The 14,116-nt window shown below is 56.1% G+C and overlaps 1 protein-coding gene across 5 annotated transcripts in view; it reads left to right on the top strand.

The window, feature by feature from the left end:
* TJP1 (tight junction protein 1) overlaps positions 1-14,116 on the top strand; it is a 159,061-nt gene that overhangs the window by 141,160 nt on the left and 3,785 nt on the right. For all 5 annotated transcript variants that reach the window (XM_066355576.1, XM_066355575.1, XM_066355574.1 and 2 more), the window contains 7 exons: positions 876-1,226; positions 2,337-3,209; positions 3,333-3,433; positions 4,604-4,831; positions 8,236-8,417; positions 10,770-11,247; positions 12,892-13,106. In XM_066355576.1, the coding sequence (XP_066211673.1) occupies positions 876-1,226; positions 2,337-3,209; positions 3,333-3,433; positions 4,604-4,831; positions 8,236-8,417; positions 10,770-11,247; positions 12,892-13,106 (2,428 nt within the window). The remainder of the gene's footprint in view (positions 1-875; positions 1,227-2,336; positions 3,210-3,332; positions 3,434-4,603; positions 4,832-8,235; positions 8,418-10,769; positions 11,248-12,891; positions 13,107-14,116) is intronic.

Raw genomic sequence — 14,116 nt, 5'->3', positions numbered from 1 at the left:
CCCGAGCACCAGGTGCTCTTGTGCAGACCGGAGCCTCCAGGAGGTCTAACCCACCTCGCCTGTCCTCTCAGAAGGCAGTGACAGGGTCGGGCCCTTCCAGGGCAGCCATGCTCTCTGCAAAGCCCTGTTCGATGGTTCCGGCTGTGTGTGTCCTTCAGTCCATGCAGGAGCGGAAAGGGGTTGTCTGAGCTCGGCATGCCAGATCTTCGCTCTCCTGCCCGGCGGGCACCGTGTCCAGACAAGATCTATTTAATCCGACTCCACTTTCAGCTTAGTGCCCTCTTCCCTCCCCTCAGATGCATCTCCTCCCCTCTCGTCCACTCAAGATGGCGTGGACTGAAAAACAGCCCCCTGGCTCCAAGTTCCTGCAGCAGGAAGCCGGCTGCCTCCCCTCGCCCCCGCTGGGTACAGACGCCAGGAAGCAGTCCCAGCGCTCTCTTAGGCGACGCTGCTCTACCATTCTCCCTCAGCTGTGTGTCCGTTTCCATGGTTGCTCCGGCTGTGCGTCTCCTTGTTTCTGTGAGCGTGGTCTGGGGGCACTGTCCCTCTCACCCGCTTGGCCGACAGGCTGGGGACCGGCTAGCTCTAGGGACCCGAGTGGTGTGAGGACCTTCCATTGTCCTCCGGGGCTGGTCTGAGCCCGAGTCCAGCCTGGTTCTGCCTGGCCAGCAGCCCCCCCGTGTCTGGGCTTCCCGCTCTCAGAGCACACTCTGTCTGCGTGTGTGCCTGTCCAGTCTTCCTGACCTTTCGTTAGCAGGAATTTCCAGAACTAGGTGGGATTTCTTCAAAGAAAAATACTCCTTTGATCTCTTGTAAAATGAAGGCCATCTCTTAACTATTAAATAAGGTTTTTAATTTACTTTTATTTGACCTAGGCGGACGGTGCTACCAGTGATGACCTTGATTTGCATGACGATCGTCTGTCCTACCTGTCCGCCCCGGGTAGCGAGTACTCAATGTATAGCACGGACAGTAGACACACTTCTGACTATGAAGACACAGACACTGAAGGCGGGGCCTACACTGACCAGGAGCTAGACGAGACCCTTAATGACGAGGTGGGGACTCCGCCGGAGTCCGCCATTACTCGGTCCTCCGAGCCCGTGAGAGAGGACTCCGCGGGGATGCAGCAGGACCACCGGGCATACCCTCCCTACTCACCACAAGCACAGCCTCAGCCCGCCCATAGACTAGACTCCCCCGGATTTAAGACAGCCTCTCAACAGGTAAGCGCGAGCCTTTGGCCTTCTCTAGGTAGAGGTGCATTGTCGGATAGTAGAGTGGCGAGTAAGTTCAAGGATACATTCTGTCCTTTCTCCAGATTAAGAATTAGTTTTTAATTTTAAATTCAGATTCCAAAGGACTTAAATCTAAACTGTGTGTTCATCTTACTTGGCAACATAATAGAGGGGTTTTTTTTTTAATGTAGGACCTGAAATCATAGTTTTGTTATTTAGCACACTTAAAATGAATGACTACCAACCACGATAGATGGCCATGGGAAGTTAGCAGTAAACAAAAACATTGTTTAAAATATTTAAAACACTTCACAGAAAGCAGAAGCCTCATCTCCAGTCCCTTACCCTTCTTCTGAAACAAACCCAGCACCGTCAACCTCTGCTGTTAACCGTAACGTAGAGCTCCCTGGTGTCAGGCTGGAGGGGCCCCCACGGGCTGATTCTGAGGCAGCTCCCGTAAGGCTAAGGGACTAGGACACTGGGCTGTCGCCGCATGCAGACCCCCCAGGTCCCCGTGTGCAGCCCGTCCCGCTCCCCACCCCCCACCTGCCGCGGCGTCCCTCTGCTGTGGCGCTGTGGCACGCATCCGAGTGCTTCCCGTTGGCCCGAACCATTTCCGTTTGCGGTTGCATGGCTTCTGGTGGGTACGGAGTATTTGGAAACAGGCCTTTTAATTGGGAATTTGCTTAATAATTTTACTGGTTTTATTTTGGGGTTTTCTGCATTTTCCAGCCAGAGTTTCTTACTATAGACTTGACACTCCCTCAGACGTTTTTATGTTTGATAAATTATGGAGTCTGTAAATTTCCTTCATAATTTTTGTTTACGATGTTCAAATCAAGGGGAATTGGTGGTTCAGTGCATTGGTGTTCTACTAAATTGAATAACGATTTTTAGCTTACTCTGTTCAGCGCGTGAGAGCCATGTCTGCCTTATAAACCTTAACCTTCTACTGAAACTGTCTTTCTCCACTCATCTCTGCCCTGGTGTTAAATGGTAGACCATGTCATTCCCACCTACTGAGTCATAGTTTTGTCTTTTCAAGTGGACTGGAGTTAGAAGCAAGCCTGTGTACTCACCTGTGAACCTTTCATACAGGTGTACAGAAAGGACCCCTTCCCCGAGGACGTGATGAGGCAGAACCACATTCTGAAGCAGCCAGCTGTCGGCCACCCGGGGCCGAGGCCAGAGAAGGAGCCCGGTCTGAGCTGCGACCTGCAGCCCGCGTTCGCTGAGAAACCAGCCAGCAGGGACCTGGAGCAGCCCACCTACAGATACGACACCTCCAGCTACACAGACCAGTTTTCCCGGAGCCTGGACCCTCGTCTGTGCTACGAGGAGCACGGCCCTGCCTACGAGGAGCACTGGTCCTACTACGAGGACAAGCAGCCCTACCAGCCTCGGCCCCCTCTTGACGATCAGCACCCCCGAGACCTTGACCCCAGACAGCATCCTGACGAGTCCTCAGAACGGGGCTATTTCCCACAGTTTGAGGAGCCAGCCCCTCTGTCCTATAACAGCAGGCCACGCTATGAACAGCTCCCTAGAACCTCCACCTTGCGGCACGAGGAGCCGCCAGCCCCCGGCTACGACGTGCACAGTAGGTACCGAGTGGAAGCCCAGCCCTACTCCTCGGCAGGCCCCAAGGCCTCGGAGCCCAGGCAGTATTACGACCAGTACCCACGAGCTTATGACCAAGTGCCGTCCCACGGAATCCCCTCCAAAGCAGGCCAGTACGAACCTCTCCACGGTGTTGCCGTGGTCCCTTCTCTGGTATCTGCCCCACAGCAGAAGCCGGAAGTCCCGCCTCCCAGTACCAAACCTCTGCCTCCACCCCCAACTCTGGCGGAGGAAGAAGAAGACCCCGCCATGAAGCCACAGTCTGTGCTCACGAGGGTGAAAATGTTTGAAAACAAGAGGTCTGCGTCCTTGGAGAGCAAGAAGGATGAAAACCACACTGCTGGCTGTAAGGTGAGGGTGGGCTGTCTTCCGGCCCGAGGGAGCAGCTCGGGAACCCTTGCAGCACCCCCCCTTCCCCCCCCAGGGCAGCCTCCTTTGTGACTTGTCTGTTCTGCTGTGTCTGGTTTTTTGCAGCCTCCAGAGGTAGCGTCTAAACCTCCAGGGGCTCCCCTCATCATTGGTCCTAAAGCCACTGCTCAGAGTCAGTTCAGTGACCATGACAAGACGCTGTACAGGTGGGTGCACTTCCTGATGTTCGTGTGGGAGCTGACCCTGCACCCGCACCCTGTAGCCAGGAGCAGGCCTTCCGCATGTTAGAGGAGAGGAAGGAGGGAGGACTGAGTGTACACGGCCGCCTCTAAGGAGAAGTGAGGGTCTTTGTGACAGCTTCGGGAAACAGCATCTTGAAGATACCGTTATTCCAGCAAGTGATTTAAAAAACTTTTAAAGCTGTTAACACTTATTTTGTTTTAGTTTTAAAAGTGTTTTTAGACAAAGGAAGTCTTAAGTTTTGAGGGATAAGGAAAGAGACTCAATTGGCTGAAGTAACACATTGATCACGTAGCGTGTACTGCATGCTTCTGTTGTGCTGTGCTCTCCAGTGAGGGGAGGCAGCGTGGGGTGAGTGCATGGCCTTTCAGGACCCAGGGGAACTGGGGGGACCTGGCGGCCCTGCTCCCCGCAGTGGCCTCTACCCGCTCACAAGGACAGGCTGGGCATGAGTGGCCGTCGGTGACTCTTGTGCCGCAGGGAGGAGGAACTAACAAGTGCACGTTCCTTATGCTCGCGTGACGTCCGTGAGGACCATGAACGTCAGCTGTGTCTCCTCTCGCCAGGGCCGTTCCGCGCACACGTCATGCAGTAAACCTGTGAGGACTGAGGACCCTATTTTGGGGTGTAAACCTAGTTTCCTTGTTTTGAGGCAAAGTTCTAAAGTGTACTAAGCAGAGCACTAGTGACGGTGTGAGCTCACTGTTCCCCTCTGCCTCGTGCCGCCAGGACAGGGTCGCCCAGAGCTGTGTCCTTGTATGAAGGTCACGCCTCTGTCCTGCGGCCTGGTTCTCAGAAACCTTCTTAAGTTGTTAAGCCCTTGGTCGTTGGTGGTCACTGTCATTGGTGTGTGTGCTCAGGGAAGGCTCCGCTGTGTTCTCTTTCTGGTTAACTGCTTTGAACCTGCTCTGAGGCCTCTGACCAGGGGACCCCCAAGCCTAATGGACTGTTGGAGAACTCGGGCAGAAGAGGCTGCTCATGAGCATTGTGAAGCCATGGGATTTGTATCCACTCTGACTGTTGGCCAGCTTGGCCAGGTCCTGAGTGGTCCCACCGGCCCGCCGCGGGTCAAGAACAGCTGTGTCCCACTCTGTGACGTCAGCCCTGAGCGCCGTTCCTTTGCCATTCCTCGCCAGGGTCCCCGAACCTCAGAAGCCTCAGCCGAAACCCCCTGAGGACATCGTCCGCTCCAATCACTACGACCCCGAGGACGACGAGGAGTATTACCGGAAGCAGCTCTCCTACTTTGACCGCCGCAGTTTCGAGAACAAGCCTCCCGCGCAGGCCGGTGCGGGCCCCCTCCCGGAGCCCGCCAAGGCGCTGCACCCCCAGCAGCCACCACCCCTCTCCGGTCTCGCTTCCAAGTGAGTGCTTCCCGTGGCTGACCTCGTGACGGGGAGGGACACTGGAAGCTCGGTGTCGGTGGGGTCGGTGTTGTGCAGCTCACAGTGTGGTGAGGGCTGGTGGGGGTGCAGTGTACGCGCTCTCCTGGCGCTGGGCACGCAGTCCCGTCCCAGGGTGCGTGGTTGCTGTGTCTTAGCCCCCAACGGCACCTGTGCAGCTTTTGCCCAAGAAGGAGGAGGTGAGAAGATGGGAACAGTGAAGACCCTGATTTTTAGGTGAAACGTGAGAGTTTCTCCCTCTGGGCAGGCAGGTAGTGCTTCTCTTTCCTTCTCATGTCTCTGTGAAGAGAGACGGGCTGGCTTGTTGTTGTTGGAGGGAAGATGATGGGGAGTTGGTTCTTTGAGGCCAGAAAGCGCTTGTCATCTTTATTATAGTAGCTGGGGGCCTTCAGGGACTTGGGCCCAGCTCTACCCAGAGCAGCAGCTGCGGGAGGGGACGGGATGCAGGGCGAGCGCCGGCCGCCCTTGTGCTGTACTGGTCTCTCCGGCTTCGCTGCTGGTTCTCCTCCTTGTGGGTGTGTTGGGAGGCAGACACACACGTGTCTCTGGGCTCCTTCTCCTGGCTGTCTCCTGTCAAAGTTGCATGACGGAGAACGGATGCTGAGTGGCGCAGCTGGGCAAAAGCAGATGGGGGTGTTAACAGGAGCTTGCTCGGGGGGTACAGCCTGGCTGAGCCCACCTGGGTCCCTGGGGCCGGAAGAGATCGAGCTGATGATGGGAAGTCTGAGCTCAGGGACGTTCTTTTAAAAAGCCCGTCTAGATCCTCTTCCTTTTAACATACTTAAAACTCAGTTGATGGAGGCGTTGCGTCTGGACCCCCCTCACACCCCTGCCTTCGTGTTCGAGTGCGTGACTGGTGCCGCCCAGCCCGGTGACGTGTCAGGGGCCCATCACAGGCCCCTTGTCCTGAGACCTTGTCCTACTGTCACTCGTTTGAACCTCATCCACGGAGCAAGCAGTGGATGAGAGACGCAGTGCGGAGGGGTCTCCTGCTGGCGTGGGGACCCCGCGGAGGCTGGAAGGTCGTGCCCCAAGTGCCGGCAGGCAAGCCCCTTCGGTGCGACGGTTGCACCTTTGCGGTCATTCTGGCGTTAAGGGGCGTTTTATTTACCTTTTCATTTATTTAGTAAATAAAACATGGCCTAAAGTAAACATAGGTCTAGAAAGTTCTGCCAGGGGATCAGTTAGCAAGGCGGATTTGGTTGTGTGCTCGTCTGGGACCTGTGCTGTGTGACTGGTGCGAGCCCAGCGCCTCCCTGTGGGGTGTGGTGGGCAAGGCTGGGCAGGCTGCTGAGTGACAGCCTGGCCGTTGCTATAGGCACAGCAGTGCCATCTCCTGGGGGGGGTCTGAGGCTCCCAGGGTCCTGTGGGACGTGCCAATCAAGACGACTCCAGAGTGTGTCTCCTTCCCCGAGGGGTTTGCTGCCCCCTACGGAGGAGGCGGCGTGACTTCTGTGCCCCCCTGCCCAGCGCCCCTCTGCCATCGGAAAGTCTGACATGGGGCCTTATTTGTCCCACGTTTCAAGTTTGTGTCCTGTGTGTGACCAACAGGTTGCTTGCAGCCTTGATTTTCTGAAGTAAAATGTGGAAATGGCAAAGTCACCTTCTTCTGGATAACGTGTGCTTACATTCCGCTTACAAACACCCCCAGATGGTGGGTCTTAGAGAGGGGAGATGCCTTTGTCAGCCTAGGACAGGCGCCCTGTCTCTGTTCTGGCGAGCGGGGCGTCGCCCTCGCTGCAGAGAGGGCAGTCTGACACCAGTCTCGCTCCCGAGTCAAGTTGCTGTGGGACTTTCAGGTGTTAGAATGACCATGGGTGGTTTGGGGTGGTCTTCAGCCTTTGAACAGCTGAGTGTGAGGTTCCTGTGCACCTGTTTCTGCATGGGGGGTGGTGTCAGAAGGGAGGGGCTGGAGATTCCAGTGTGGCGGCTTTGCGGGTGTCTCCACCCCACGGGGCGTGAGGTCGGGCCTTGCTAGAAGGTTCCCAGGGAGCGTGTGGTGTGCCTGGTGGCCCTCTCCCTGACAGGGGTCCACATGGCTGTGTCATCACTCTTCCCGAGTCTCCACTGTGGGGGCTGCTCATGCAGCCCGTGTTCCTGAGCGCTGCCCTGCACTCGGTTCATCCCTGGTCACCGGGAGCACTGCAGCAGAGGGGGAGGTGGCCCGCGTCGTGCGGGGGTCAGAGGTGTCTTCTGTTGTAGAGCGAGTGGCATTGACTGCTAGATGTGTGTCTCTTGGTGATTTTAAAATGACATTGAGTTTCATTTGCTACAAAATTCTTGGTTAGATTGACCGTTTTCTCTCATTTTTCTGTTGCACGTGCTTTGCTCCTACCTAGATTTCTTGGCTCTTACACTAGCTATGACTGCTTGAGAAGGAGCGTCAAGTGGTAAGACTGGCCTTTGTGTGAAGCTGTGTGTGAGCTGTCCCTTGCCGTGTCCTTGGCATTATGTGCACTTGCAGATATGAACGTCTTCTCTAAACACTCAGTCTAAATGCGGAAAACAAGATAACAGTGTAGTTTAAAAGCTCACGATCAGAGACTCTCGATGGAACCACGTAGCGTGCGCCCAGCGTGTCTGGTTGGTGCACATAACGCCAGGGCAGCCGTGCTGCAGGTCTGGGGGGCAGTGTGGCAATCATGGGTCTGTTTCCAAGGTTCTCTTGTGTGAATTTTGTGTGTCACAGTAACAATTGGCATCTGAGAAATAAGCACACATGGCGAAACATAACTTCAGCGAGCCTTCTAGAATTAAGGGGTGTCTGCTCTTGTTAATGAGCAGTGGACCTGGTGATCCAGGCAGGCTGAAGTCCTAGCGTCAGTTCTCCCGTGTTGCTGGGGTGCGCTCACACACCACGTGTTGTGGCTGCTTCACCTAGCTGGAAGGTTGTGGCTGAGACCTTATGGCCCAGAAAGCTGCAGCATTTCCTGTCCGGACCCCCGACCTTGCCACCATTTGCATGGTGCTCTGCACCAGGAGTCAGCCTGTGTTCCCTAGATACAGAATCAGAGTGAGCCTGAGGGAGATTTGGGCAAATAAGTATTTTTGAGAATAATTACAGACTTTCTCAAATTGTAAGCGCCACAGTTAAATATTACACGTGTACCCAAAATTCCACTTTTCGTGTGGTTGCGTCTCCAGGTGTCTCCTGATGCCGTGCAGTGTCTGTGCTGTGCTCTCCGGGCTCGTCTGGGAGGGGCAGGGTTTGTCAGTATATTTTGTTAGAGTAGCTGCCCGTAATAAGAGTTTTTTGTGAAACTATTAGGTTTTTTAAAAAAACTTAGAGGTTTTTAGAGAAGGAGAACTTGCTTTGTCCACGTGAGCCCGTTTTCAGATGCTGGCGTTGTTTTCATTCCTCACAGGGGCAAGTCTCCTGAAGCCGAGACTGCAGACAGACCGTTCAGCGAGAAGCGCTACGAGCCCGGCCAGGCCACGCCGCCCCCGCCCCCGCTCCCGCTGCCTTCCCAGCACCCCCGGCCGCCGCTGCCTGGCCCCAGCTCCGCAGCCCACATGCATGTGCACGCTAAGGGCACACACAGGGAAGGTAGGACATACACTGGAATAGTGGTGCCTGCAGAATTAAATTCTTGTTTCTAAGCAAAATGATTTTCATCTAAGAAATAATATAAAACTTTTAGGCTGGGGGCCCTGGCTGGTTGGCTCAGTGGTAGAGCATCAGCCCGGCATGTGGAAGTCCTGGGTTTGATTCCCAGCCAGGGCACACAGGAGAAGCGCCCATCTGCTTCTCCACCCCTCCCCCGCTCCTTCCTCTCTGTCTCTCTCTTCCCTTCCCGCAGCCAAGGCTCCATTGGAGCAAAGTTGGCCCGGGCACTGAGGATGGCTCCATGGCCTCTGCCTCAGGCACTAGAATGGTTCAGGCCACAACAGAGCAACGCCCCAGATGGGCAGAGCATCGCCCCCTAGAGGGCATGCCGGGTGGATCCTGGTTGCGTGCATGCCCACATGTGCTTTGGGAAGGGCCACATAAGAAAAGAGATGTTGGGAGATGGAGGGAGCAGTTTCCACTTCCGTCTGTTTCTCTGCCTCCCCGCTTCTCACTTAAGAGAAATAAAAAATAATAAAAAACTTTTAGGCTGAGAACAGTAAAAACAGGATTTTGGTCGAAGTATTTTAGTTGCTATAATGAGGGGTCCTGTTGGACAAGCCTTTTCACTAATAGATCTTACTCTGTTTATTAATGTACGCAGTCTCTGGAAGTGGTTTTTGCTCACTAGTGTGTCTGATATGAACATCTGAATAGTGATTTGGAAAAATTACTGTTCTGTTCCCTCTTCACACGAGACACAGGGAAGATGTCAAGTCTCATAGTCTGTGTTCCTCCATCCCTCGCCTTGGACACTCCTGTTCGGCAGCACGGAGCTGCAGGGTGAGCAGCACGGAGCTGCGGCTTGTTGCTTGTCATTGCTGTGCCCTCCTGCGCTCTGTGCTCTGCTCCGCGGCTCCGTGGTGGTGGTGGCGGCTCTCCTTGTCCATACCAGCCTCCCCCTTCCTGTGGCCGGCTCCTCCTTCCTTCCTGTTCCCTTCCTCCTTTCTCGTCTTTCCCTCCACCTTTACACCTCTGCTCTCCTCACACTCCCTCCATCTCCCAACATCTCTTCTTATGTGGCCCTGCCCAAGGCACACCACAGGGAAGGCTGGTGTGACCTTCTGTTGACACTGCTCCTGCAACTCCTGTGTCTCCACCAGACAGGTGTATTTGTAGGTCGATGTCGCTTCCCGCTTCCCGGGAGGGCTTCTTGCACACGGGCAGTCTCCAGTGGAGGTTGCACCCTGCTGTCCCTGTGGACGGACGCCTGTTCTCTGTCCTGCCCAGCACCCGCTGGGCCTCCAGTGAGAGGTCGGTGGACAGCTGCGGTGAGAACAGAGGACTGTCTCCCACCACACTCCCGTCTGGGGGGGGGGGGGGGCTCCATGTTTCACCTCAGGCCTTTGCCCTGGGGCCTGTTCTTATAGCGGTGGGTCCCTTCTGTTTCAAACTTGCTAGAGTCCTCTTCAGACACTTCGTGTGTGCGCGCGTGCGCGTGCGCAGATGCTCCTAACTTGCTTCTCTGTCCTGGGAGTGGAGTAAGGTCGTTTACATGACAGTGGTCACAGGAATGTTGGTTTGTCATCTTCTTTTCTTGTATTGTCCTTGCCTGGTTTTGGTGTCAAGATTGTGCTGGTTTCGTAAGGGAGCTAGGACATGTCCCTCGTTCTCTTTTCTGGAAGAGTTTGTAGAGCATTGATAGTTTCTCCTCAGTTGTCTCTGGCTCAGGTTGGCATGGTTACGTGCCACCAGAGTACATGGGACTTCCTGCTGGGTGCGTCTTGCCAGCAGTGGGCTTTACGAGACTGAGGTTTGCTGATCTAGTGGGTCTGCAGTCATGTTTCCAGTTTGTCTAGAGTTTCACAGTGAGGGTGAGTGTCTCACTGTGCGGTTGGTAGTTATTCCAGTCGCACTCCGTTCAAGTCTCCGCCCACCTTCCTGTCTGTCTCATGGATGGACAGGTGTTCCTCATGCGTTTTGGGTCCTAATTCTTTCTGTGTTATTAAATAGCTGCACCCAGTCTGGGGCTTTTCTTTTGACTTTGTGTTGAGTTTTCAGTACTGATTTTGTTAACACAGCTGAGCTTGTTCTGTTTTGAAGTTGTGGACATGACAGAGGTGTCTCCAGAGGCCAGGACCCTGGCAGCAGGGCGCCCTGCAGCAGCACGTGCCCCCCTCAGGCCCTCAGCATCACATGGCCTCCGGTGTGGAAGGCGGCCCCTGATTGGCCATCCCAAACGAGGCCTTGGCTCTGGCACCAGGACCAGTTCAGATGGAAGCGATGTGAGAGGGCTGTGAAACCTCGTCTGAAGAAGTTTTAGAAATGCTATGTTTCTGTGTTTTTTTACAGGTAACTTGGTGTCATTGGATTTTCAGAATTCTTTAGTGTCCAAACCAGAGCCCCCTCCCGCTCAGAACAAGCCAGCGACTTTCAGACCACCACAGCGGGAGGACGCCGCTCAGCCCACTTTCTACCCCCAGAAAAGTTTCCCAGACAGAGCACCAGTGAACGGAACCGAGCACACGCAGAAAACGGTCGCCCCGACATACAATCGGTTCACTCCAAAGCCATACACGAGTTCTGCGCGGCCATTTGAGCGCAAGTTTGAAAGCCCCAAGTTCAGTCACAACCTTCTGCCCAGTGACACTGCTCACAAGCCAGACTCGTCTCCAAAAGTCCCAGCTTCTCCCAAAGCCCTCGCGAGAGCCCACGGCTCCACACAGGCTCCCGAGTTCGACAGCGGCATGGAGATGTTCTCCGTCCACGAAGACAAGGCCAAGTACCAGGTCAACAGCATCAGCACGGGGCCGAAGGCCATTCCTGTGAGGTAAGCATCTGCCCGTCCTGGCCTCGTGCCTGTCTGCTGAGAGTTTGGTGTAGCGCCTCTGACTTGGGACCCGACACTATAGTTTCAACTCACACTGGAAACTGAACACCGTTGGCCAGAATGTTGCCGCGGATGCCGCTGCGCAAAAGGAGCTGTGAGGTTTGTCAGTGAGGCAGACCACGGGGCAGCGTGTCCACAGGTGCTGAGCTTAGAGACACTGGCCTGCCCGGGGTTTTGTGACCAAGGTGCAGGCGCTGGGCCCAGCCCGGTCTTTGACCCAGCGTTCCTGTGGCTGTGGCTCCTTGACCTCTCCCCTCGACCATGAGAGCACCCGCGTTTCCTCTCCCCTGTCTAGTCAGCAGGGATGCTGGGGAGAAGTGGAGGTGCCATGAGCGCAGGGTGGTTGTTAGGGACAGTCTGAGTTAAGCCTGATTGCGGCAACCGTGTGTGCGATGGGAGGGTCACCGGGGGCCACGTTGCTGCCCTTGTTCCTTGTTGTCGTTCCATGGTGGGGAGCAGACCTGAGCCGGCCACACGTGTGCCCCCCCCCCGGCCTGCACCCACTCATGGCCACGCCCCCTGCACTGGGGCGCTGGGGAGGGGGACAAGCAGGCCGAGGGCGAGGCTGCGCGCCCTCCACACGCCTTTACCTTGTTCGTCTGTCTGTCCGTTTCCCTTGGGGTCCTTGCTGAGCCCTTCCCTCGGGAAACCTGGGCAGCCCCGACTCTGGAAGCACGTCCTTCTGAGAGGCCTGTCCTCCATGGTGCTTGATCCCTGTTACCTCGTGTCCCTGTGACAGCAAGGGCTCACGGGCACGGAGGGGGCTGTTGTGACCTCGCTAGTGCGCTTGTCACCCTACTGTGCCACCAAGTGTGCAATGCACCATTGTCTGGGTATCGCTAGGGAAGAGACCAGTGCTAATCACGACCTGCCAGCAGCTTAAACACCAGTGCTGTGGGTGTGAGGACGTACTTCTTACTGCCAGTGACGGTTGTAGTTGGTGAGCAAGGTGTGGACTATATGCAACCTGGTGACAGACGTGGGTGATGAAAGTAGTGTTCTGCCCTGGCCGGTTGGCTCAGCGGTAGAGCATCGGCCTGGTGTGCAGGGGACCCGGGTTTGATTCCCGGCCAGGGCACATAGGAGAGGCGCCCATTTGCTTCTCCATTCCCCCCCCTCCTCTCTGTCTCTCTCTTCCCCTTCCGCAGCCAAGGCTCCATTGGAGCAAGGATGGCCCGGGCGCTGGGGATGGCTCCTTGGCCTCTGCCCCAGGCGCTAGAGTGGCTCTGGTCGCGGCAGAGCGACGCCCCGGAGGGGCAGAACATCGCCCCCTGGTGGGCAGAGCGTCACCCCTGGTGGGCGTGCCGGGTGGATCCCGGTTGGGCGCATGCGGGAGTCTGTCTGACTGTCTCTCCCCATTTCCAGCTTCAGAGAAACACACACACACACAAAAAAGTAGTGTTCTGAGTCACCATGACAGTGAGATAAATCCGGGAAGAATTTGCTTAGCCCGTGAGAGAGACTGTCCCCGGGGACCGAGCTTGCCCAAGTGGACGAGGCCCTGGGCGTGTGGAGTGACGACCACAGGGGTCCCAGAGCGCCTGGGGTCCTGACAGTTCTCTCACGACCGGTTTCTGAACTCAGTCCTTCAGCCGTGGAGGATGACGACGAGGATGGGCACACGGTAGTGGCCACGGCCCGCGGCGTGTTTAACAGCAACGGCGGGGTGCTGAGCTCCATCGAGACGGGGGTCAGCATCATCATCCCCCAGGGGGCCGTCCCCGAAGGGCTGGAGCAGGAGATCTACTTCAAGGTGTGCCGAGACAACAGCATCCTCCCGCCCCTGGACAAGGAGAAAGGTAACCCCCTCCTAGGACACTGGGCACCTGTGGCCTTCGGGGCTCCGTGGGGGACGGGGGGTCTGGGTCCTCCTGCCTCCAGACCCCACCCAGAGCTCCCTATCATCAGAGGCAGCTTCTCCATGGGTGCCGGGTGGGGCCCCTGGTGTGTGTAGGACAGTGAGCTCTGCACCTGCCCCATGGTTTGCTGTGCAGACGTCTGTGTGAGGGTGCAGGTAGCGGGCTACGGACTGTTCCTTCTTCCTGCTGTGCAGTCGGCGACCTCTCCAGACTTGTCTGTGACTTGTCCACCCTCCCTGCCCAAGAGACAGGGCAGGGACAGCCACGCCTCAGACTCTGTCTGCTTGTCACCAGTTTGTAAGCCTCGGGGTGGGTCTGCTCCCCCAGGCCCAGCACGGGGGCACCCCAGGGGAGTGCGCACCCTCCCAGGCATCACGGGGCCTTGCCGGGCCTGTCAGGATGGCGTGAGGACCTGCGGGGACTTCCCGGGTCCCAGAGCAGTGTCTCGGCCTCGTGAGGGACTTCCCTGGCTTCTTACATTTTGCCAGAACACTAACGTATGTTGAACTCCTTAAACCAAGTCTGTAACATTAGAAACATATGATGTAAGTAATGTATAAAAAGTACATTGAGCCCTGGCTGGATAGCTCGGTTGGTTAAAGCATCATCCCGAAGCACAGAGGTTGCCAGTTTGATCTCTGGTCAGGGCACTTACAGGAGCAGATCAATGATCCTGTCTCTCTCCCTCTCTCCCTTCTCTCAAATCAATAAATTTCTTTAAAAATTTATGTAAAGCCCATTGACTGAGCCTCACGCTGCGTGAGGGGCCAGCCGCCAAAGCAGTGGTGGTTCATTCCTGGATCTGGGCCGGCCTTGAGTTCAACAAGCTGGAAGCATCAGGTGCCAGGTGCACACGCGGCGTTCAGCGGTTTCGGGGCGGGCGGCATGCTGGCCCGATCTGGGCCTGTGCTGGGGTCCCGTGGCTCCTGGGGAGTTGAACGCTGCATGTG

Source organism: Saccopteryx leptura, chromosome 13 (assembly GCF_036850995.1).
Source record: "Saccopteryx leptura isolate mSacLep1 chromosome 13, mSacLep1_pri_phased_curated, whole genome shotgun sequence".
NCBI lineage: Eukaryota > Metazoa > Chordata > Mammalia > Chiroptera > Emballonuridae > Saccopteryx > Saccopteryx leptura.
This window is presented reverse-complemented; position numbering and strand designations above follow the sequence as displayed.